Source organism: Cygnus olor, chromosome 9, assembly GCF_009769625.2.
Source record: "Cygnus olor isolate bCygOlo1 chromosome 9, bCygOlo1.pri.v2, whole genome shotgun sequence".
Lineage (NCBI taxonomy): Eukaryota > Metazoa > Chordata > Aves > Anseriformes > Anatidae > Cygnus > Cygnus olor.
Window position 1 is genome coordinate 12,178,516 of NC_049177.1, and position 26,432 is coordinate 12,204,947.

Consider the following 26,432-nt stretch of genomic DNA (forward strand, 5'->3'; position numbering starts at 1 on the left):
AAACACCTCCAGCACACCCACTCCATCCAGTAACCGCCCTGATCCCCTGAAGTCCCTTTTGACAGCCTTCAGGCTTCTCTCAGCAATTTCACTGCTGCCAGCCTGAATTATCAGTAAGGGGCAATAATCAGAAGGACGAACAAGGTCAGCAAGTTTCCTGGTAATATCCCTTGTGCCTTTTGCCACGAGCACACGTGGTTTTGCACGTTGTGTTTTTAAAGGCTGACAAGATGAATTCTGCCTGGCCAGGGCTTTGGCGTCTCTGGGCAAAATTCACCTGGCACACATTGCTGCCTTGTCCTATCCTCAGCAGGTGCTTAGTGCTTTACGAAAAGGTTAGCTCTAGACCTTTGGAGATAAATCTGAGTGTTTTGTCTGAGGTTCAAACTATGACCTTGTCAGAACTTAACAGGTCTGAAGGTTGCGAGGCTGACTTTCACCCAGCGGCTGGAAGATGGGGAGTGAAAGAGCTCCCCGGCTGAAAATCACAAAAAACTTTTATGTTTGCACCGCTCAATCCGCTTCAGGTCCGTACCCCGCTCGGTACAGCCGTTCTGAGCAGCGCCACGGACCGGCGTGCTCTGAGCAGGCGGAAACCACTGAGGAACCACACAGCTCCCGGGCAGAGCCGCTGCGTTCACAGAGCCGCAGCCCAGAGCCAGCCACCGCGGCCCCCAGTGCCGCCCCCGCTCCCCTCACGGAGCGGAGCCAAATGGCGGCGGCGACGGCGGGGGGGGGGAAACGGGCGCCCGCCGTCACGTGCCGGGGGCAGCACCCGGAGGGGAGGGGAGGAGAGGGGAGGAGAGGGGGAGGGGGGGGAACCTTCCGCGCACGTGACGGCCGCTTCCGCCCCCTCGGCGAGGTGCGCGCCCCTCCCCCGCGCGGAAGTGACGTCGCGGCAGGCTCGGTGCGCAGTTGCTCGGTGCGGCCGGGCGCGGAGGAGCCGGAGCCGCCCGGCGGCCGCTGCACCCCCACAGCCCCCCCCCGGCCCCGCCCCGCCCCGCCCGCAGCCGCGCCCCGCCCCGCCCCGCAGGCAGCCCGCGCCGGCCGGGGCCCAGCACGCAGCGCCGCAGCCCGGTGAGTGCCAGCGCCGGGCCCGCTGCGCCCGCGGGCGGCGGCGGCGGCTTCCGGAGCCGCTCCGCGCCGGGCCCGCCCCGCGGCCTGCACCGGCGGCCTACCCGGGCGGGCCGCACGCCCCGGCGGCGCCATCGCGGGCCCGAGGGGCGGGCTCCGGGCCGGGGCCGGGGCCGGGGGGAGCGCGGGGGGCGTCCCGCGGGGGGTCCGGCGGCAGGTGCGGGCCCTGCCCGGGGGCTGGCGGCCGGCCCGGCGGTGGCGGCCGGGTCCCGGCGGGTGCCGGCCCCGGGGCGCGTCCTGCCGTCGCCCTGTCACCTTTGTGAGGGGGTGGGGGGGGGAGGAGGAAGGCGCTCGGCAGGCCCGCGGCTCGGTGCGGGGTCTCTTGGGGTATGCGGAGGGACCCCGCGAGCAGCGGCCGGCTGGTGGGACGCGTGCTGTGGGACACAGGGAACGGCAGCCCTTAAATAAGCGTACGGCCCTGAAACGAGCGGTGGCGTGCAGCTCTTGGCGTGAGAAGGGCTGAATGTAGGCCGTTTGCGAGCGGTCAGTTACCCTGTGCGTGCTGCCTAATTTGACTAGACTTTCTGTCTGCTCTAATGCGATTTCACTGTAAGATGTCTAATTGTTAGTGCCGTAGAACTCCCATGCTCGTGTGGTGCATACCTCCCGACGTGTCGTTTTTGTGGGAGTAATTACCTACTTCAGCTTGCAGGTCAGAAAGTAGGAGGAGTTACGGGGCCTTCTGAGATTCCATCTCTCTGTGGAACTTTTGACAGCTTCATCTGCTTTCCAAAAGGAACATGGAATAAACTGACACAAAACGACAATGCATTGTGGGATAATAACTTGCCAAGAAGCAGAGCTTGCAGATTTAACCAAAATGTTATGAATATGGTTCTTTGTGTGTTGCGTTTCTACTCTTCCGGTTTGAGTTTTATTTACTTCTCATTATCGCTGAACTTACCCTAATTTTGGCAATACACAGACTTCTAAGTTCTCAATCTCACTGAATTGACAGTTCAGATGCACTATTCCACATCTTTCAAACAAAAATATTTGAATACATGGTTGGAAAGTTGTGCTGGAGATGCAAGGATTGGAGCTGGCAACTGTCATTCTCTTGTACAATAGCAATAACAGAAGTTGCAGCCTTCAAGAAGTGCTAGGCCATTTGTTTGTTTTTTCCTTAGTTAACGTGGTGTTGTTTCTTTTTCTCCAAGTAAAAAGCTTTCGGTAATGTTGGGATTTTTTTTGAAAACTAGAACAATGCCACTAACATACAAATGAAGTTGGTTCGCCGGCAGAATCTTGAGTTTTACGTACGGTTTTTTGTTGTTTTTTGGTTTTATTAATGAATGATCTATGGAACTAACTATGTTGTGTCTTGAATATGTACTCATACTGCATCTGCTCTTGTTGATACTGGGCATAACTAGTGCTGTTGTTAATGTACGGTTATTCCAATTCTGTTATTCGGTATTTAAAAGTGAGAATTAAATATAAAAAAAAAAAATCCCAAACCACTTGTAGAATAGACTTATAGATGAGAATGTTGTTGATCAGAAAGGATTGAAGTGTTAATTTATTCCTTTTTAGTCTTAAAAAAGTGTAGTTACAGAAGGATGATTGCAGGTCTGTCATTCTTACTCCCATATGGAAAGAAGATCTTGTAGCTGGAGCAGGGGAGGAATGCGTGCAAACGATCTTTCCAGCTTTGTCTTTTCCTTCACCTGGGAACTTGTGCAAAGGTGTCAACTGTAGGACTACAGCCTGGAAGAGGAAAACCTTAGTCTGTACTGCCACTGGCTCGTCCTGCTCACTCGCTGTCACTGAACTGGTGCTTAGTTAGCCCTTTGTGGATGTCTCAGCTTTCTCAAATTGGTAGGAAGAGAACACAGCAGATCATCCCACTCTGCTTGGCCTGCTGCAGCCTCGCCTCAAGCACTATGTGCAGTTTTGGGTACCCCAGGATAAGGACATCAAACTGCTAGAGAGCATCCAAAGGAAGCCTCCAAAGCAGGGGAAGGGCCCCGAGGGGAAGACGTACGAGGAGCAGCTGAGGTCCCTGGGTTTGTTCAGCCTGGTGCAGAGCAGGCTGAGGGGAGGCCTCATGGCGGCCTGCGGCTCCCTCACGAGGGGAGCGGAGGGGCAGGCGTTGAGCTCTGCTCTCTGGGGACAGCGACAGGACCCGAGGGAACGGCATGGAGCTGGGACAGGGGAGGGTCAGGCTGGGTGTTAGGGAAAGGTTCTGCACCCAGAGAGCGGTCGGGCACTGGGACAGGCTCCTCAGGGTCACAGCACCGAGCCTGCTGGAGTTCAAGAAGTGTTTGGACAAGGTTCTCAGACATAGGGTTGAGGTTTTGGGTGGTCCGTTGTGCAGCCAGGAGTTGGACTCGGTGGTCCTTGTGTACCTCTTCCAACCCAGGGTATTTGGTGATTCTGTGACTTCAGTGGCTGAAGTCTTGACAGACATTAGTGCAACTGAGTCTATGATCATTGTCAGGTCTTTGAAGAGCAGGACTGTGCTGAACTATTTTCTTTGTTATTTAGGAGCAGAAGTGACTTTTTTTAGATTAAAACTGGAATTTTAGGAATTGTCTTTTGCTTCTTTAAGCTTTGACTAGAAATCAAATGGGTAAAATTGAAGATTGCTAAGAAGGCATTTCACTTTTTGCCTAATAAGGAGTTGTATATACATGGAAATTGGGTCCTTTATACAGTTTCATAGCAAACAGCATTGAAAAAGTATGCAAGGATGGACAGATGTTAAATACTATAATGTTTTAATGCGAGTCCGGTTAACTTCTGAGAATGAAAACATTAATGGACGCACAGTACTTTAGGCTAGTTACTTATTTGAGAGATTCTTATTGAACGGTTGTGATGGAATTATGACAAAATGAGCAGAAAATGACTACCAGTAGATCTTGTTTCAACAGTTTTTCTGCACGACTTTAAAAATAAGTAGCAAGAAAATGTCTGTTAGGAAAAAAAACGTGCAGTTTGTTTTATAGTATTTGATTGGTCTGTGGTTTTTTTTCATGCATTTTTATAAACTAATTTTAAAAAGCAGAAATTCATAGAAACGTGCACACTGTGACTACAGCAGGAAAGCTGATACGCAAAAGCATCTCCAGTTTGGAGCGCTAGAGGCAGTCGGCCTTTGTGCTCAACTTCCTGAAACATGGATTTAAAAGGAGGGTGATCGTCCTGGAATCTGTCCCAAGATGAGATTTAGCAGGCTTGGTCAAACCTGAGTTTGTTTGTCTTTGGCAAGAATGGAAGGTGAAGCATTTGTACTTCCCAAGCATGCTTTCCAAGTCTTTAGTCAGAGCATCTTTAATAAATGTGATTGCCTTCACTTCAGCTGAAAGAGGTGACTGGGTAATTTATAGAGAGTTGACTCCGTGCAATTTATATACAGGGGATGCACTGCAGACGCTTCTTTACATAGGCATTAACATGAGAATGCTTTGGAGGGGATGCCAACAGAAAGGTTGAAAACCACGCTGCTTTGGGTTCACTTTATCCTAGTTTCCCTAGCGTTTGATGTGGACTTGAGGCATTACGGAAGAGTGGACTGCAGGGTTCCGTATTTCAATATAACAGATGTTCTTCCAAGTGAAATTATGGTCCGGTTGGGATGATTGCAACCACTGGGTAGTACTCTATAATTATACTTACACATGTTGGGTCCTTCAGAGAAGACCTGAAAATAATTATTTTTAATTGCAATTGGATCTGAAGTTTTGTCTGCATTATAGAAACTTGTAAGTACTTTTTGTACATGGCTGGATGTCTACTTGTATTTCAGTGCTGAACAATAACGAGTGAAAGCAATAGTGGTAAAATTCACATACCTCTGCAGCTGCACGTGTGTGTGCGTGTGCATGCCCATGGTGTGGCTGTGCTGACGGGTGAGGGAGCAGGTGTAAGTCTCCAGGTATGGATGCATTTGAAGTAGAAGTTGAGTTGTTTTTTTTTCCAGTAAAAGTTTGCAGGCTCCTAATGCCATGTTTTTTTTTTTTTCACCTTTCTTAGCTGGAATTCCTTTCTCTTAATCATCACTTCCTAGTCTGATGAGTTGCCTGACCATTTCTATTCACTGTATTCAAATCTGAAGCTTTGAATGGCTTTAAGTTGTCCCCAAGAACATGTCCTTGTGTTCTCTGCAGTCATTGACTGCTAATACATCTAGTAGTTCGTTTGTTGTTTTTTTTTTTTTGTTATATTACCCAAATATTTACAGAAGGCTTTTGCTGTTTTTTTCCAGTCTTTTTTCTTTCTTGCTTTGTCTTGTCATTCAGGATGGTGGCAGGCTCACAGGATCATCTTCTCTTCTAATTGCTGAGGGCTGCAGGGAGGTATTTGTAGTGATATGGGTTTGCCGGAGAGTGCTGTTTAGTTTTAAGTGGAAGGCATTATCTACTTCCCTTGAGACGTATCCCCCAATTTGGAAATGTTGGGACTGGATTGAAGGTTGAACCTCCCATGTAAGTTCAGAGGCAAAAATCTGACAAATTCAACACTGAAAGAGGAACAAAGATACAAACGAGATGCACATACAGGGAGAGCAAGGGAGTAGACTGGAAAATTTTGAGTAAATGAGAGTCCTTATTTAGGAAGGATGATACGCAAAAGAAAGCGGGGGGGAGGGGGGGGAGAACAATCTTTGTACAGTGATGTATTAGACCAGCACAATATGCCTGTTAGTGAAGGTACAGCAGATTTAATACTCTCGTGTGCTTCAGTGGAAAATAATGCTTTACACTTGAAGACTGCTTTGCTCTAGAGCACTTCCAAAGGGATTTGTGTCAAACTGCATTTTCATGTTGGTCCAGTGATAGGAATGCACTGTCCAGGGAAACTTTCTTGGTATTACGCAATGTAAAGAGCAGGTGGTTTAGTTTTTAACTCATTTTTAATGTATTGGATCATTTTGATACAATACTATCAATACAGTAATTTGGTGTGAAGCTGAAAAAATGAAAGCAATTCTATTGGAGTTAGTATTGCTAATGGGCAGTCTGAGAAACAGTTGTAATTCTCTTAACGTGGAGACCGAGTTTTTTGTGAAACTTGGTAAGAAGCGTCCCATAAGCATTTACTTTCCAATTTCCTAATTTTGCACATTTTTTTCCTTTGTCTATTAGGTACCGCTAAAACTCTTGCCATAGAGCTGATTTTAATGCTACTCATTTTGGAAAGCAAGCTACTTGTGCTTATGCAGCCGCTTAACGTGGGTTTATCAGGGCAGCCGTGGTGATAGACTTAACACAGACTCCTGCTGTACCACGGTCTGTAACTAAACAGGTGAAAGCGTAATTCTAAAGTTTATTTTGCTTCATAAACTTTATTTACAAAACTGTTAAACAGCGCGATTCGTAGCACGCAGCTCTGTAAGTGAGACTGTGCAGCTCAAAGTCCGGTGTCAGTGTGCGCTCCTGTCTTGGCATCAGAGGCTACTTGGAGTGAAAAACTGGCACTTACAGGGAGAGAAACTGTAAATCTGTAAATACTTGCAGAAAATCAGAGGATTGAAGATAATTGGGTTAAAATACGTGTTTTGTTGGTAAAATTTTAGAACAGTAGTTGCAAACAGTACTCTAATAGAGGCACGTGATGGGCATCCTTGTGAGCTCTCATGCAGTAATTCCTAGAAGTACACAGCCTTACTAGAAAATCTTAAGAAGCGTCTTAAGTGCCATTTTACTTTCCTTGGCGTTTACATACAAGGTCTGTTTTAAAACTGTGGGTTTGGTTTTATTCCTGCCTGTCATGCTAATGATAGGTGCCTTTTTGGTGTGTGAACACACAATTCAGTAGTGACTCCATGCACGTATGTTATATGCTCTGAAGATCTTTGCAAATAAACAAAGTAAATAAATTTGAGAGAGAGAGCTGTCAAATTGTAGAAGGTCTTGTTCCACTTCTCTAATACTTAGGCTGCTGACAGTGGATGAATTTAGTGCCGGTAAAGGATTGGAGTCCCTGGCTTGGAGTGCCAGTAGTAATAGACACGAGTATTTGTATCCCTTGGCTAGATGCCTCAAGAAGGGAAATATGGGGAAACCAGCATCGAGAGATGGCAGGTGGCTGATGGACAATAGATGACAGACAGAGAAGTCCAGGAGAGTTTGAGCTCCTACAGTGTGTTGTGGACTTGTGCACCACAGGGGAGCTTTTAGGGAGATGGAAATATTTTGAAAGCATCCTCTGCAACAGGGAATGTTACATTCTAGAGATTTTCCAGCTGAGTGAGAGTTACTGATGCTTTGAAACTTAATTCTGCAATGGTTGTCTTACTAGTATCTACAGTTTTAATGCTGATATAAGCAGTGGAATTGCTGCTTTTTCTTCTGTTTCTTCCTCCCAATACACTTTCCTCCATTTCCAATTACATTTTGGGTGCTGAGATTTCAAACTTTCCCTGTACTTAAGTAAATAAGTCTTTTTTTCTTTTTTTCCTTGTACAGCTACTGAAATCATGAATCCTGTGTATAGCCCTGGTTCTTCTGGGGTTCCCTATGCAAATGCCAAAGGAATTGGTTATCCAGGTAACTCAGTTCTTTTTGTATTTTTATTTAAATAAACTTGAGTTATATTGTTCTCTGTAATCAAGAAATAGTCACTTATGAGTGGGCTTGTATGGTAATCTGTTATGTTTGAGGGTTTTTGTTTTGATTTAAAAAGTGAGATTTCAAGAGTCATCTAAGTTTTATTTCTAATTTATTATCTCTCGCAAAGTAACTTATTTTAGGAGCTCAAATAACTACACACTGGAAGAAGAGGAATCAATCTATTTCTGCTTCTAGTTGGCTTATACTGTTAACCTTTTTCTCCTGTAATTCTTGTTTATGCAATCTGCTTGATGACTGCCCGATGCACAGCATCAAACTTCAGACCAAGAAAATGGCTTTAAAAACAGAGACCAAGAAAAAGTGCTTTGAAAATGGAGAAATAAATGTATTTCTTGATTATTTTTTTGCTTCTCAGTCAGTTTCAGGTTTTTCACTGTGTACTTGTGTGTGTGTGTGTGTGTGCCTGCCACCCCCTCCCCCTATCTACTAATGCTTGGTGTGAGCAGGCTTGGTTTCTGATGTCCCCATAATTCAGAAGTTTGATAATTAGATGTGGACGGGCAAAACTTTCCAAGAAGGCTGAGGAGAAGGACTGTGTACCTCTGTGAGGCATTTCAAATGCTGTGCTTCTTGACTGACAGAGTCTTTATTTGTAATGTGTGTGGGGTAAGTGAATTATTCCTTTCTGAGAGGGGCTAGAGGATCTTTCAACGCAGATTTTATGTATCGTAACCAAGTAGATCTTCATTGCTTTTACAAGAGGGTTGTCCTGTGATTTAGTTTATGTCTCTGTTGGAACTAGAAGTCATTCTGCACTTTTAATGTTAATAATCTTTGTACTGTATTTTCCTCCTGCTATTTGCAGTTTTAAAATTTGTGTTTCCACTTAGGTAGTGTCCTGGTGTTCTTCTTTTCCTTTTCCATTTTTTTTTTTCATTCTAGATACTAGTGTATAAAGGAATTTTCTTTACTGTTGACTTGATCGCGGAAAGGCCTTTTAATTTTTTGTATCTTTTATTTATTGGTTTTCAGGTACTTTTATTTTCTCCTCAAATTAGTGTAGCTTCCTTGATTTTTTTTTTTTCTTTCCTACAGTATTGGTAAGGAGAAAAACTGCAACATTTTTAAGTCTATTGAGTCACTGAAGTGGTGCAGTAATCAATTGTAGAGCCGATGCTGTGTAACTATATGTCTTGCAGGATAGTCATCTTCTCTGTAACTATCTTTAATCAGCTACATGGGCTAGAGTACTTTTATAGTAAAGCAAGCACCAGTGGTTTACTGATTAATGTCAGTTACAGTACACTTATCTCTATATTCGTAATTGATCTTTCAAGTATTTCTTTAGCATTATAAAAATTATTACAAATTACAGAAATACTACTTTGTTTTTTTTATCTCTATTCATTTTCTAAATGCAGATTTACGTTAATCAGGGTTTCATTTCTACTTATAACCATTTACGTGTTGCTTTGAAGTTGTCATTTGGTCTGATCTAAGTAGTATTTCATTTTACTTAGGAAAATGTACTATTGCAGATTTGTAAATGGCAGTTTAAATAACATTACAACTAATTTTTTATTTGGTGCAGATACTCGTAATTGTGTGTTTGTATGTGTATTTGCCAGTCTTTGCATGGTTGTAAACTGTCATAACTAAAAAACACGGAATGTAAGTCAAGTCATTATAAAAGTGCCTTAAATGCTATGCTTCAAGCTGATGGCTCAAAATTCTTGCCTACAGAATTCAGTCAGTTTACAGAAACTTGATTCTTGAATTCAGCTTTGTCAGTTAGTTCTATCCTGTTACACTGATGCAGTTTACTGAACTGTCTGGTTCATGCTTAATGGCCATGGGATAAACACAAAACATTCTGTAAAATGGAAAGTAGATTTGCATTTTAGGGTTATTTTTTTAATTGTCACGTGGCTACGTCTCCTTTTCTTGCCTCTTCTAACGTAGAAACTACAGATTTTCCATTCAGGATAATTGAATGTACGTGGGTTGCATGGTAATAGAAAGTAATGAGCATATTGCTAGGAGGAATGTATTATTTAAAGGCACTGTGTTTGTAAAGCTGTTGCATATTTAATGGATGTTTATATTGTACTACACCTATCTGAGGTAGTTGGATGAATTTACAGTAGCAAGGAATCAATATCCAAATGTTCTCATGTGGATGAAAGTTCTTTCTAGATATTAAAACTGCTGCCTGACATAGTTTACATAGTTTTGGCGTAGTTTACATAGTTTTGGCATAGTTGCACTTTCTGTAAATTACGTGTTTATTGAGCAGCTCAGAGTGCTCTGATTTGTGGAGCTAAACCTGTGAAGAAAGGATGGAGAACCAAAAACTTGGACAACAAATGGTGTTGCAGATGTGACGTCAGTTTAGTAAGGTGTAGAACTGTATGAAAACCTTTTACTAGGAGGTTGTGAATTTGAAAACTTCCAAGCTGTGTATACTCTGAAAAGTTGTCATGACTTGGGTGTGTTATTAGGCTTAAAATTCAAGACAAAAATGCCTTTCTTAGGCAGTCAGTATGGATAAGACTAATTGTATGTGACGTGATATGTTTGCAGAGTGTTGTACAGAGCTAAGTTAGGATATATATATTTATAGTCCCAAGTTAAGTTGTTTTTTTTTTTTGTAAGAGTAATTGATAAAGTCTCTGGGATTTATGGGAAAATAGAAATCATTCAAATCCGAGTAGCATTTTAGAACTATCAGCTTTAAGCATGAGGGTGATGAGGTGAATAGTCATTGCTTTATATCTGCAGATGTTGAAAAGTTTGTGTTGATACTAAGTGTAGACCAGAGTATCATGTTAGCTTAGCCATAGTGGTTCTCGAATTCTGATGTAGAAACGTTTACCTACCATTTATGCCATTGCCCCAGTGAATCACGTACTGTTACTGTTGAGTGTCATAGTACAGGGCTTAAACTGGTGCGCTTAATACCTTAGTGTAGTAACTAATCTGTATCGAATGTAGCAAGCGTTTTGATTTGCTTAAGGTTGCTTTGTACTTTCTACTTGTGATCTCTCTAACCTGGGAAGTCAGAGTTGCTCTGACTTTGAGCGATTTCATTATTTCTGTGAAAAAGAGGTTTTCACCAGATGTATCTCTTCATCTGATCATACAACTTTGAGAATTTTGTATAGTTGCACAAAACTTTGCTGTCTGACTAATATAAGAGTTTTTTGGACAACATCAAGGTATGCTGAAACAGTGATGTAAGGGAGAATGGCACTTGTGACTCCTTGGCTGCCCCCTTCACCTAGCATTCAGCTTCAGGTGGCCTGGGAGAAGAACAGCCTGGTAGTTGAGAAGTGTGACTGAAGGCCATCTGCTAGCTCGTCTCAATTAAAGGGTGTACAGGAAGAATAAAGTTGTAGTTAGACTTGGCAGTCAGTCTAGAAAATAACTTCGACATGTTCTTTCTTCTAGCTGGCTTCCCAATGGGCTATGCAGCGGCTGCTCCTGCCTATTCCCCTAATATGTATCCTGGAGCAAATCCTACCTTCCAAACAGGTATGTGTAATAGTTATGTCTAAAAAATAACCTGAAGTTTAGAAGTTATTAGAACCAAGAATAAGGAAAAGCTGTTGGTGCTAACAATAACACACTGTGAGATAAGTTTTACGGTATTTTAAATATGACTCATAAGGAATCATCTGAGAAATTAAAATGAGTATAATCTTGTTTTAAGACGTGTCATACCGCTTTCACCTTCAGAGAAGGGAAAAGCTGAGTTCTTAGTCATTGTTTCTATATTTCAGGTTGATACTTAAAAAATACATTGCATTTCCCCTCGCTGATTCCTTCTTGACTCTGTGTCCTTTGTATCCTACTGCTTCTTTCCAGATTCTTGTCTGTTAAATGTTTTGTTTGTTTGTTTTGTTGTTGTTTTCCAAAACCAGTTACTTTTCATCTTTTTTTAATCATATGTCTTTCCACATTCAGCTTACTGCCTTCTTTCTGTTCTTAGAATTGTCTTGCACAAACTGACAGCCTGGAAAAGCCTGGCTGCTGGTTAAAAACCCTTTTGTCTGTAGTGGATGTTGGGGAATGATTTAGGTAACTACACTTGCATGCTTGTTAGTTAAGAGAAAGGGAACGTGATGAGCCTAGAAAGGAGATGGAAGAAAGAAAAGAGTCATCTAAGTTGTTTTCATGTAGTTCTGTTTTCACTAACAGAAGATGATTTTGATGTGCTAATGCTTGAAATAAAATGGAAATGGGTGCTGTTTAATTTCTACTTAAACTAGAGGCACATATTTGATAGAACAGTATTCTCTATGGCATTATTGCATACTAAGGAAATCCTTACATTGCTTTGTTAACGAAGATTTGGACCATCTTCAAGAACTTTCACATGTGTGTTATGCCAATTTTTCAGAGATAACACATGCACACATCCAAATTTGGCCCTGAATGCCCTTGCATAACTTATGCAAGGATAGGAGAGGATGCTACTTAACACTGTGAAATTTACGTTGTGGAAGTCTGCTAGCAGTATTGAAATTCAGTGTTTGTAATGTGTGGCATTTCATTAACTACCAGGAGACTCCAGTAAATCCTGAATCTTAATCTCGCTCTCAACTGTACCTTCGAGTCCAGGATACCTTATGGTGAAGGAAAACATGGTTGTTGTACTCCACAAAGGAAAACAGAATTTATTTATTTACAGTCAGACTCTGTATGACAAGGAGGACTGATGTTAGTCCTTAGAAACTCATCTCTTTGCAGGCTGTAAGTTGCTGTTTTGATTTCATACAAGGGTGGGGCAGCAATTACTGAGGGCAAGAGAGAGTAAGTAATCTGAAAGGTCTGTCTGCAGAGCCTTCTTATTTTCGTTAGTACAATCTGTGTGTCCATTTTTTTTTGCATAGAGGCAAGGCAAGTGCAGAACTGGTTTCGGCTTGTCTTCAATCACAAATTTAAGGGAGGAAAGCGGATAGGTGTTGTAAGCTCGAGTAATTCAAAAAAAAAATCTGCCCTTTGGATAGGGTATTGCCTATGTGCAAGTATCAGATCTAGAGGTACTGGATTGCTTAACTTTTCAGGAGTGGAGTTCAGGGGAGAGCAGTTCCCATTGGGGACGTACCTGTTAGCATGAGAATCAAAACCTTGTGTGGGCTTTTATTACCAGTCTGTATTATCTTCATTTCACGGTTGAGATTAACTTAGTGATGTGTTTCTGCCTTCTGTGCTCCGTTGTATATATCATCATGATTCCTATAGCTATGCTGATGATCAGCTGTGATTTTTGATCATAAATGAAGGCAGTTGCAGTCTTATTACTGGTTGCAGTTCGCAAATCGTCTTGCAGTTTTTGCTTTCGAATGGAGCTGGCAGCCCATGGCTTGGACAGGCACACTCTGTGCTGGGTTAAAAAGGGGCTGGGCGGCCGGGCCCAGAGAGTGGTGGTGAACGGAGTGAAATCCAGCTGGCGACCGGTCACCAGTGGTGTTCCCCAGGGGTTGTTGTTGGGGCCCAAGCTCTTTAATATCTTTATTGATGACTTGGGTAAGGGAAGTGAGTGCACCCTCAGTAAGTTTGCAGGTGACACTGCAGCGCTACAGGCTTGGAGCAGAGTGGCTGGAAAGCTGTGCAGAGGAAAAGGCTCTGGGGGTGCTGATGGATGCTCGCCTGAACACGAGTCGGCGGTGTGCCCAGGTGGCCAAGAAGGCCAGCGGCATCCTGGTTGTGTCAGGAATAGTGCAGCCAGCAGGGCCAGGGAGGTGATCGTCCCCTTGTGCTCTGCTCTGGTGAGGCTGCACCTCGAGTGCTGTGTTCAGCTTTGGGCCCCTCACTACAAGGACATCGAGGCCCTGGAGCGTGTCCAGAGCAGGGCTACGAAGCTGGTGAAGGGCCTGGGACACAAGTCCTGTGAGGAGCGGCTGAGGGAGCTGGGGGTGTTTGGTCTGGAGAAGAGGAGGCTCAGGGGAGACCTCATTGCTCTCTGCAACTGCCTGAAAGGAATCCGTGGGGAGCTGGGGGTCGGCCTCTTCTCACAGGTAACTAGTGATAGGACCAGAGGGAGTGGCCTCAAGTTGTGCCAGGGGAGGTTCAGGTTGGAAATGAGGAGACATTTCTTCTCAGAAAGAGCAGTCAGGCGTTGGGACGGGTTGCCCAGGGAGGTGGTGGCGTCACCGTCCCTGGGGGTGTTCAAGGAAAGGTTGGACGTGGTGCTTGGGGACAGGGTTTGGTGGGTGACATTGGTGATGGTGGGGTGGTTGGACCAGGTGATCTTGGAGGGCTTTTCCAACCCTAATGATTCTGTGATTCTATAAGGGGAGGAAGAAATTACAGCTACTTCTTGAATCACTGATTCTGAACCTTCCTGGGGAGGATTGTTGACTTGTTAGAAATAATTGTTTTGTAAGACTAGTTTGCACTGACTAGTGTTAGAATAGATCTTGTGCTATATACCAGAGGAAGATTAAGAAATTTTTCACTTGTATGGAAAAGGAATAAAGATGTGCAAAAAGTTAATACTATTAGAGCTTTTATTGTTGTTGTTGAATAGAAAATAAGCTTTTATTTCAGAGCTAAGAATAGGTTTAATTCTTAGCTACTCTTCAAATGATAAACTGAAGTTCAAAATGTGGAGACCTTCTAATTAAGGTGGATAACAGCTTTCAGTTCTTTGTCCTAACAGCTGGGATTTGTTTCTTAATTTTTCTTACGTAACTGCTTGTTTGCAGAATCAAGGCTCTTGTAGTTTCACAACATGCAATAACATTTGAATGTGCCATGTCGTTGCTGTTCAGAAAGCATACTTTCTGTTTTTACAGGTGTCTGTCTTAAATTTCTGTGTATTTGTATAACCATGTGTTTTACTTTTAAGATCTCTGGTCCCTGAAAGGGAGAAAAAAATGAAGTAGGAAGGCGGAATACCCTTGTACCACTTTGTAAGAATAATGAAAGTTAAACTGCCTGTACAGGTGTTTTGGAGGGTTTTTAGAATGAGAGCGGCTTGACTGTAGTGTAGCTGTAGTTCAGTAGCGATGCTTTGTGTCCAGCATTTTGACTTCTGCAAAAAGAATGAAGGTCACCTGTGATCATGCTGTCTGCACAGACTCTTTTTTTCACGACACAGATATGAGTGTTGTGTGTATGCTATGTGGCTTCTGGTCTGTTCTCTATATTGAAGCCAGCACATCCCAGACACAGTTTTTAAAGCTGACCTACTCTCTGTTCTGGTAGTCTCATTTTTTTTTCCTGTAATTAGCAAGTGGTATTTCTTCTTTGTGTTGTCCTAGTACTGGTTAGTACAATTCCAAGTAAATAGAAATCTTTTCTGTGCATGTTGCGTTTTCTGGCAGGGTGGGCCTGCATGAGACCTGAGATCTTGTGATCCTGATTCTGTGATCTTTTCAGCATAGCACAGGCACTTTCTTGGAAGAGGCCAGGGCTCTTGTTTACTATCCTAAATGTCACTACCACTGGATGCTGCTGCTAACATATTTGTATTCCCGCTCTGGCCATTAAATCATGGTGTAATCTTGGGATAGTAACGTGCAGCATATTGTGACAGCAGCGGTGCTTTTCACAGCTATCCTCCATCCTTCATCAGGCCCTGACATCTGTTATCTGGAGACAGTGCCTCTGATGAGGGCTGAAGGAGTTACAGAAAAACCACCTGTATTTAGGTAGGGTATGACCAGCAGTTGCTACTTATCCCTGTGAAAATTGAGCAGTTCTTGACATGTACAACACAAACTGACTCTAGGGCCTTTCTAATAGGAGTGAAAAAAATCCTTCTGATGGCATCTGTCATCTTACTGTAATGTATAAAATTAATTTTAAATGATTATTAAGGGTATGTCTGTATCCGAAATATACCAAAAGTAGATTTAAAGATACTCAAGTGCCTTTGAAGTCTAATTTGCAGCTGCAGTGAATTAGTGTTTATATTTTAATGGTACGGTCTTTCATACTTATCTTAGCCAGTTCAGAAAATATCAGAAAGCAAATACAGGTTGAGGTTAGTTGAAGTGGATGTTAAAGATTGTGTCCCAGTTCTCTTTTCAGAGAGAAGAGCCATCTTGGGCTCTTTACAAAATTCTGGTATTTGATATTGTTATTCTGGTGCTGTTTCATGTTCTACAGAAGGTAAATGCATGTTAGCCACCCATTATCATCTGCCAGTACAATTTGGGGTGTGTTGAAAACTTGTCTGACCTTAACACATGCCAGATCCTTCTGTAGAGAAATGCCCTCTGATACGCTGAGTCCAAGTGTTTAACAATAATGCTACTACTAAAATCCAAATCCACATTTTTTTATCCTATATCCAGTGATTTGAAAAGCAAGTTGGTGCAAAAATACAGTAGCTCTGCATTCTTAGTTGAGACAGTCGTGTTACAAACAGACTGCTACTAGTGCTGTATAGAAGATATAACTTGTGTGTGGGTATTGAGACTAGGCTACTGAGTACTCACGTGAAAGTTAAGGAGTTCAGAAATTAAGAAAATTGTTACCCCCGACTTCACAAGCAGTGTACTGACGCTTGTTTTTCGTATTTTTAATGCAGATTTACCTTTGTTTCAGGTTATACACCAGGCACCCCATATAAAGTATCTTGTTCACCTACTAGTGGTGCAGTCCCACCATATTCTTCGTCACCGAATCCCTATCAGACTGCTGTGTACCCAGTTCGAAGTGCCTATCCACAGCAGAATCCATATGCACAGGTAAATGAACAAAACCTAAAAAAAAAAAAAAAACTGTCTTATGTCTGTTTGGATAGTGTTTTGTTTACATTGTAATGCCTGGTTGAACTGTGAACTTTACTTTGCATTTTATTCCTTCATGATTGGAGAGAATTTTCAGTTGACGACGGTGAGGATTTTTAATGCAGTAATTTAGTGTTCCGTCTTAAGTGACGGTTACACCACCTTTGTGTTCCTTCTTATGTGACGGTCGCTCTGTGCTCACTGATGAAATGTTAAGTCCTTGAAGAGAGACTAGATTCAATAGTTTTAAAAATGAGTGCTGGAAGTTGTAACTACCGTATCATGACTTCATTTTGTCAAAAATTGTCATAGGTTTACACTAATCTTTTTTTAGGAAGACTCTTGTTACGATTCAAGGAGTTAACGAATCTGTTTAAAAACTACTGAAAATTGTTGAGACTATTTCAACAGGCAAAGTGTTGAACTACTAGAAATGGTAGAATAAAGACACTTCAACAAAATACTATTAGCAGAAAAGTAGGTGCTTTTTTCTGTAGAGGAAATTTTGCTTGGCACATGCACAGTAGTTGAAAGGGATTAATGAGCATCTAACAGGGTTTATCCAGTTTGCTTAGTGTATTTGGATTTGTTAAAAACCTTTGGTTCTTTAATTGAAAAAAGTTGAATAAATAGTTGTGAAAGAATGAGTTCTGTTACGGATTAATATATGAAAAGATGTGAAACAATGAATGAAGAATGAGACCTTACTGCAGAAGGTGCAGTCAGCATTGGAGAGCTTAGTTTGTTCTCTGCTGTTGAATGTTACAGTAATGCCTTAAAACAAGGGACTAAATGTTACCAAATTTGCAAATGAAACAGAATTGGAATAGCTGAAATGAGTATTCTAGCTTCTACTCTGTAAATCTATTGTGTTTTTTTTTTTTTGAATAAAGCTTTTGTGTTTTGATACATTCATGAAAGATAACAACGCTTATTTTCCTCACCAGATACACAATAATTGCTTAATTTATTTTTTTCTCAACAGCAAGGCACTTACTACACACAGCCTTTATATGCAGCACCACCCCACGTAATTCACCACACCACAGTTGTGCAGCCTAATGGCATGCCAGCAACTATGTATCCTGCTCCTATTCCGCCACCAAGAGGAAATGGTGTGACTATGGGGATGGTGGCTGGGACTACTATGGCAATGTCAGCAGGTAAGTGGACTTAAAACCCTAGTGTTTTCTTGATGAAGCTCTCCTTCAGTTGAGGCAGAACATTGCTGCATTACAAAAATGTGATGCCAGAGACATGCTACACAGAACCATAAAATTGCTGAGATTAGAAGGGACTTCTGTAGGTCATCCAGGCCAGTGTCTGCAAACTGGGTCCTGCTTGATCAGGTTGCTTACTTGTCCAGTGATATTTTGACCACCTCTTAAGGATGGGGATATTACTATTACTTCTGATATTAGTATTACGGTAAAAGGGTTGTTCTTTATATATGTATGGAATTTCACATCTTCTTGCATCCTTTGCTTGTCATCGATGTGTAGAGTCTGATTTCTTCTTCTATGTACCTAGTAGAAGACAGCAACCTCTAAAGGCTGAGCAAAACACAATGTTCTCAGCTGACCCTTACTTCACTGATCTTCTTTGTACGTTGAAATATAACATTGTGTTTGCACTGCATGCGGGTCCTCTGTCATACCTAATGGTTAGGGATGCCTACTGCCTAATGCCACATTCTTTTAGCTCTAGTGCTTTGGAGAAGATGTTTTTAAACCAATATCTAGACTCTTCTGTGCTTGTTCACTGAGGGGGTGTTGTGCTTTGTTACTCAGTGCTTTTCAACTCACCAAGAAATGTCCACGTTCACTGAAATGACATGCAATTCAGTCATTTAAAAAATGGGCACCATGAGTTTGTTTTCAGGTTCTGGCTTTATCAAACTTACTTAATTTGAGGAATACCCAAATCAAGGGAAGCAATGTGTCACAAACTGAATTAACTTTAGAGTTTGTTTCAGTTTTGCATGTGGGCAGGCTTATCCCAGGTGTTTGTTACTCTTCTTACGAAGCACTACAGAGTAAGGCTGTTAAGATCCTGGTATCTCAGACTGTTTCTGAACCCCCTTAGTCTGTAAAAACCTGTTTCTGTACTAATGTAAATGACGACTAATTTATTCTGATTTTTCAGTCAAGTTATCTCTACTATCAAGTATTCTTCTGGCATGTAAAGCCTGCTGTGGGAAAAAGTTTTCCAGTGAACAATATGCTTATGTTGCAGGGTTTCTACTAGAGCTGTTTTGGAGTAATGAGTATCTTTGCATTGGACTAAATATCAAAATGATGGTTGTGCTTAAATATTTGAAGGAAGATTGATTTGAAGGAAGAGGATTTGAAGGAAAATGATGCTGATAATTTTAAATCAGAAGATGAGCAAGCTATATTTTTTTAATTAACTCTGCTTGTATTTTTTTTTCCTGTACTAGAATTTGTGCTTACTGAAAAAAAAATGTTCTCTTCATCCTAGGTACTTTGTTGACAACTCATTCCCCAACTCCAGTAGCCCCTCATCCAGTTACTATGCCCACATACCGGGCTCCAGGCACACCAACCTATAGTTATGTGCCCCCACAGTGGTGATCATCCCGGCAGTCAGTGTAAGTTACTGATTTTGACTGAAAGCAATTAATCCTTATTATTTTTATTTATTAATAAATACCAGCACTGCAGTTCTTTTGGGGAGATTTTTCGGAAGGTAAGCAATCTGGGGTACCTCTACAGTATTTTAGTAGTTAGAATGCACAAATTTTTGCTTATGTAATACTGTTTTCTGCAAAAGAGAGAAAGCTAGTGGGACTTCTTCAGTGGTCTGTATCTTAGGAAACTACCTAGATTTTCATGCTGCATGATTGTGGAATACAAAACGATGAGCCTCAAGTTTGCCTTTCTGAATGCGTTTAGGCCCACGTATTTTAATATTTTTGGTTCTTTGGTAAGTGCCAAATTCAGCAGTACTGTGATCCCTGAACAGAGCAATATGCGTGACTTGGTCATTTATTAGGGATTGGCTAAATATGTAAGGCCAGATAAATGTTTTTGCCTTGCTGTGAATGTGAGTCTTTCCCACAAGCTGCTGAAACAAATAGGTAATCTTGAGTTAATTTCATATACTCACCCTGTTTGCGTTACACTTCAGCTCACGCTTCTTGCAGTCACCATGGAAAGATTAGTTTTGGTACGGACCATAAGTTAGACCATGCGTTTTGAGCAAAGGAAACTAATTTTGAAATCTGCTATGAGGTGGGATTTGGGGAATGTAATGTGTGTCAAACTGACACCAAGCTTAATGTTTTGGGGATCCTCATATTTGCTCCTGTTTCCTTGAGCGTAAACAGACGACAGCTTAATTTGAAATCAAGTACTTGTCAGACCAACTTGAGCCAGAAATTTTCACTTGTAATCAGTTTAGCTTATGGTTTGTTTTTTTAGTTCTATGGCTGTGCTGCCATCCAGCGGGACCTCGACAGGTTGGAGAATTGGGCGGGGAGATGTGTAATGATATGTAATGAGGGCAAGTGTAGAGTCCTGCATCTGGGCAAGAACAACCCCAGACACCAGTATAAGTTGGGGACTGCCCTGCTGGAGAGCAGCAAAAGGGCAAGGGACCTGGGGGTCCTGGTGAGCAGCTGGATGCGTTCCTGTGTGGTACGATCCAGGTGTTCCTGCTCCGGCAGGGGGATTGGACTAGATGATCTGTCACTGTCCCTTCTAATTCCTAACGTTCTGTGATTCTGTGAAGTGACTGCCCTTTGAGTTAGTAGTGTAATGTCATTGTTTCACTATAGCTATCACTATAGCTGTGATGCTATGTAGCAGTATGCAGATCTGAAATGTTTCACGCAAAAGCTTGTTTCATCAAAGAATGTCTTATTACATGAGTATAAAAAGTAAGAGTTTCTCTGTCTAAACTAATGACTGCTGGTAATTTAATTGGACATAAAACAACTTCTTAATATTACGCCTTCTACTTAGGCAAAACTATTAAGGACGACAGAAAGCTGGAATGAAGATGATGGGAGAAAATAAATGTAATGACTTCTTAACCTAGAAGCCTATAGATTCTAGTGGATAATCACTGGGGTAGCACTAATGTAATACTTAATTTCTGTTGTGTGTTATAACTGTGGTGCATGCAATACTGGAATGTTTTACCACACTCAAATAGTATTTCATATAATTGAGCATCTTTCCTGCTTTTTTTTTTATTAATATAGGGTTGAAGATGGGAGATATGCAATCAAGAAATTGAGGTTTAAAAGTTGGTGCTGAAGCCCTCATGCCTCCAACCAGGACTTTTCTTCTGAATGCTTTCAACACTTGGCTAAACACTACTAATTCCTGATCACTGAAGATTTTCCAGTGCTGCATATCTTACATCTTGGAACTCCAGCAGTTAGTCTTAAAGCAAATCCTGTTTTGTGGACTGTCTTGCAATTTTTTAGCTAATTATAATGATAAAAAGGGAGTATAAATTTATTCTGATCCATATCTAGTCAAATGCATGTTAAAACACAAAAACAAAGCTTGCTCAATCTACCTGCAGTGACTGATGCAAAAACCATCATATGCAAATCCAAAGGAACCGAGAAGTATTTTACAATTTGTATCACTAATGCACTGTTGTAATGTATGCAGGGTCTTAAAAGGTAGAATCATGAAAGTGAGTTTCTTTGTAGACCACCATAAGATACATTAGATAGTGCTTCAACCTTTTTGGGGTTGATGGAATTGCCAGTTTACAAGGGGCACTTTTTTTTAGTGATATATTCTTTTCAAATTCAACTACTAAATTGGAGTGACTAGAAAAAAAAAAGCTGGAAAAACTGTAGAAATCCCACACACAATTAGTTTACTTCATACCTTTTCACTTTCATTATATGAATTCAGTGTTATACAAATGTTCTTAAGGATCAGAATGAAATGATAAAGGTAATGCTGTGTGTGCCAGTAAATAAAGCAAACTTCCTTGAGGCAAAACTTGCTATTGGGAATAGTAGGAGGTGACATCACCTGCATAACAAATTGCATGTCCTGGGGAGATACATATCCAGTACTATCTTTGATATGATGCAAGATGTGTTAAAGTGAGACTGCCACACAGGCTGATAGAAAAAACACTTTCTTTTAGTTCTCAATTCAGGAAATCTGTGTTGTTTTTCCTAAACAATGTTGTAGTCAGTTGAAAACTTATGTGCAGTTGACCCAGCTTGCTTTCCTGAAATTTAAGAAATGCTAGATCTTTCTACTACAAACAGGAGGAGTTCAGCTGCATGTTGTCCCGAGGAAAGCTTGTGTGCCTGATGAGTATGTTAAAGGGGAACAAATCATTTTAACACAACTTCCTTGTTAGCTACTTGCAGTATGGACTGTAGATATGCTGTAATAGGGCTACCAGAATATAGAGGTTTCAGATAGTTCATTTTTTTCCTGAAAATATTTGTTATTGAAGTAGGAGCCATTCAGTGGTTACAGCATTTTGATGTATTTTCTTAGTGTTTTTTTTTTTTTACTTCCTAAATTGCACTTGGAAGCACGTAAAATAAGACTGACTGCAGATTAGCAATTTCATTGCAATGAGTCATTTCTGATATTCTTTCTTGCAATTTCAATTTTTTTTAAAAAGTACCTCAAAAAATGCTGTGGTGATAAAGGGCTAGCCTTAGAACCCATTTGTATTCCAAAATTCTTATGGGGAAGATTTTAAATTTTTTAATTTGAATGTTGCACATAAAATTAAGGTTTTTCTTAAACCTGCTTATGATTCCGGAAAGATGCGATTTTTTTTTTTGGAGACATTCTGCCTGCAATAAATTATGCAGTAAATGGTTATAAAATGTTATTCCCTACTAAGCGTTTACACAGAGGTATGTCAGGCTGTATTGTTCCTGTAGGTTAGTTTCCATTCAGAAATGATTTTTTTATTTTTTATAAGTTCTGTATCTAGTTAATTTTTTCTGGGGTGTTCTGCTCCTCTACAGACTTGGTGGGTACATCAGGGTAACATCAGTGCTGATTTAATGCTTCCATTCCAGTACTTTGCCCTGGTGGGATGCTTGTGAACCGGATAATCCGTTGGTGGGTAGAGCCTTCAGTAACTTTATTTTTTACAGTAAGCACTCTCTCCATTATTTTTTTTAACTTTTTTTTCTTTTTGTTTTATAAAATTTAGGATTATTTTGCAAGAATGACTGCCAGTGGACAGCCCCCTTATTTCTAATGCCTTTAACATAAATGATGTTGTTGAAATAAGTACTTTAAACCTTACTCATGAGCACTTACAGCAGCTTAGGGACTTCCATATGTTTTTATATGGAGCGGAAAATTACCCCCAGACAACCCATTTGAATCTGTACTGCTTTGGTCAAGTCTGTTTAACAATTCCATTTGTGTTGTAGGTTTGCAGCTTTGATTAGTCAGGTGTGCCAGAGAGTACACTGAACATTAATACAGGCCATTTGTTCAGTTTAGCTAGTAGAGTGTGACATTTTTGTTGTCTTAGCATGATTTTAACAAAGTTGAGGTGTGAACCAGTGCTATATTGGGGAGAAGCTATAAAGAACAAGCTCAAAGCTTTGCTGTCTCCTGTCTCATCACCCTATAAATTAAAGCTTTGAAAATCATAGGAGAGAACTTTTCATGAATGCTGCATTAGATAAATAGCTAAGGAATTAATATAACATCCTGTATATTTGCTCTAACTTCAGATTCCTAAATGTCATCTTCGAAGTGGTCTCTGTGTAATATTCCATAACATTTAGGCAGTCTCACTTACTTGAGCACTTTTTTTTCTAAGTTGCATTACGGGATTCATCCACAAGGGGGAAACTTTACCTTTTTTTAAAAAGGTACCACACCTCCCAGTTTTGATCAGTTACAATCTACTGGGAGGGTGGAGCATGTCTCCAGTAGTTTGATATGGGAATTAACCAAAAGCACAGTGCGGGGGGGCCGGGTGGGGGGAATGGGAGGGGAATATGTGTATATATAACTATCTTAATGGTATTTTGTTGCAAATAGTAGAAAGCATGGATATAAAACTGCGGCGGGGGAAATTGTACATCGTTAAATAGGCGTTTACACAGTGAGGGTCTTATGAAACATTCTCTCCTGCTTTTTATATAACATTCCCTATTTAGAATTCCTTTATAAATAAATACGCAGTATGTGTTTGCACTAGAGCTCCGTGGAAAATGAAAAGAGCTAGTGCAGTAGAGACATTTCAGATCAAGCTTCTCTTTAAAAAACAAAACAAAAAACTTTTATGGCAGCTTTATATGATTAAAAAAAGTACTACTTTAAACCTGGAACTGAAGATAACTTGCAGCAATAACAGAGAGAAGTCCAAGGTAGTGTTTTGGTTTTTTTTAATTCAAATTTCAGGTGTTGAATTTAGATAAAGTATTTTTTAAAGACTGAGGTATTCCCTATGTCAGTAATAACTGATGAAAATGTCTTTTAAATGTAGCAGCAGCAAAATAAAAATGGCTAGTAATTGGCACCTACAACTTGTAGCCCTAGTCTGTGGTGTGGTGGTTATTAACCAAACGATAAGAAGGAGAACAGAGAGCTTACTACTAGATCTTGCCTATGCTTGTTGTAACCATCTCCTGTTTGAAGTTTCTAGGAGACGTACAGGAATGCTGTTGATGAAAGCTTCTTTTTGAGTGTACTATGCAAGTTAAATGCTTAGATGCAGTGATAGATGGAAAAAAAAAAAACCAAACACCTTTATTGTAGTTGAAGTCCTTCCTCATATCACTTCATCCACTGGAGGAAAAAAACAAACAAAAGAAACTGTAAGTACCACAATGTCTTAGTGTTGTCTGAGGATATTTCATGGTACAGAGTTGTATACCAGGGTACTCAACGTTGACTACTCTTCATGGAGTGTTCAGGCTTCACTTCTACTTGGGTAGTAGCCACTTAAGGTATCTGAGCAAGAAATGGTCAGAGTTAGCTTGGAATCACTCCCCAGTGCTTAAGCACAGTATTATACACTGTTAATTTGGATTTAGAACATATTTTTGCTTGAATAGGTAAGCACAGCAATCCGATACCACCACTTAACTCTAGGCTTAAAGTCATACTAGAGAATAGTGAATACCATGTATGTGAAACTCCCGTGTTTGGAACATGAAAAATAGTAATGCTTCAGCTGGAACTCGGGGGAAAGAGGGCAGATGGACGCTGTAGTTGTGAAATTGTAATTTGCAGTTGCCCAGGATGTGGTTTGTGCTGTAGTTGGTAGGAAATAGGCATGATCCATGTCTGGTCTTCTCCAGCAGGTGTCACTGGCTGACCTTAGCAGTTGCAGAGGATCAAAAGCAATCGATTAATCCTCGTGTTGAAATGTTTGTGAACACTTGTTCAAAAGACATGAAGATTTAAGCTCATTAAGGTTGTTTCTCCTATAAAGTGTTAGCTTTCTAATACTATATCAACTCTAAGCTTCTTGCAGAAATCCTAAGATTTGATGAGGTAAATGCTAATTAAAAGGAACAACTGCAGCAAAGTTAGAATTGTTTTGTGTATCAAGTCTCACAAAGGATAAAGATCTTTCAGAAGTAGTGAGGACTCTTTCAGCAGTCTGTGTGCACCTCTGCTTAGGGGGCATGTTGAGAGAAAGTAAGGTGTGTTTTGCAGAGGGAAGAGAGGGAAGAGGAACAGCGTTTATCTGGGGAAGAGGAAACCTTTTCTTTTGTATGTTGAATACAACACTTAAACATCTAATTCCAGAGGTCGTAAGGGTCCATTTGTGATTTAAAAAATAACAAAAGATCTAAACAGTTTACGGGCTCTGAAGTTTCAACATCAAGAAAGTAAACATGACTTTTCGAAGCTGTTGTGACTTTTGGGCACTTAGCAGGCAAACTGGGAAAGCTTTTTTAGCTGGCTGCTGTACAGACTTGTTATAAGTAGAATGGATTTGTTAGTGTTGTGTTCTTTTTTTTTTTTTTTAATTGTAATGCTATTATTGGCTGCCCTCATGTCTAAGACTTGGAAAAGTGAGTGCATGCAATGGAAGTACAAGAGGCCCCAGTAATAGTTCTCCATGTTTGTTATGAAATAGACACAGGTTTCCTTTTTATGACTTTTTTTAAAACTGTCTTACGAACAGTTGTATTGGTACTTTTTTTTTTTTTTTTAAGTTTAGGTCAATGTTGTCTTCCAAGATAAGTTTTAAGGCATCACTCACTCCTGCATTGAACTATTGCATCAACACAAAGAGTGGAGATTCCATTCTGAGCCAGTTCAATTGTGAAAATTCATACTTTTTTTTTATTTTTATGCAATTCAATGAGTAGATGAGCTCAGATTAAATTCTTAAAAGCACGTTTATTGTAACAAGAATTGTTATGTATTAATACTTCAGTTTTCAATAAAGATTGACTTGTGTTGCTTATTGTGGGGTCTTGATTTTTTTTTTTTACTGCCTTTGACACGATCCATTTAGAAAAGATTCTGTTGCTGGTTAGCAGTATGTTATGTTGAAGCTCTCTTTAAACTAATGAAATCTGGTGATCGATCAAAGTAGAGTAAAATATGGAAGTAAGGTATTTTCTCAGATTTCTTGATGACTAACAAAACGTAGTGAGAAGAAAATGGAACAGATGTAAAATTTCACAATGTTTAACGTTTGCTTCATACTCAATCACTGCTGTCTCAGAGATGACAAATCTTGAGCAGAAAGTTGTTTTAAGTTAGTATCTTTAGTAGCCCCAGAAGCAAAAGAATGAGTAGGTGTAAGGTGTGGGTAATCGTCCTTTCTTTAGAGGATGGGTTAATTGAAACAACGCTAATGTTAAAGTAGAAGCCTCAATCTTGGGGGAGGGGGAGAGATGGAAGCTATAATGTTTGAACTAACCAGCTATTTTTATTTATTATAGGTCTCCAAAAATAACATACCTAGTAACATTGCTGTGAAAAGCAACGCATATGGAAGAGGAAGGAATCGTGTTAATAACTGCATCAAACTGCTCAGATTTTTTTGAGATTATTTCTACAGGTGATTTTTG

General features: G+C 40.8%; 1 protein-coding gene across 1 annotated transcript; it reads left to right on the forward strand.

Moving 5' to 3' along the window:
* Nucleotides 1-907: 907 nt before the first annotated feature.
* On the forward strand, nt 908-25,819 carry FAM168B (family with sequence similarity 168 member B). Its single transcript, XM_040567485.1, has 7 exons — nt 908-1,077; nt 7,551-7,631; nt 11,106-11,189; nt 16,218-16,360; nt 17,388-17,565; nt 18,884-19,013; nt 20,631-25,819. The coding sequence occupies exons 2-6, from the start codon at nt 7,562-7,564 to the stop codon at nt 18,994-18,996; spliced, it is 588 nt and encodes a 195-aa protein (XP_040423419.1). The 5' UTR covers nt 908-1,077; nt 7,551-7,561; the 3' UTR covers nt 18,997-19,013; nt 20,631-25,819.
* The last annotated feature ends 613 nt before the right edge of the window (nt 25,820-26,432 follow it).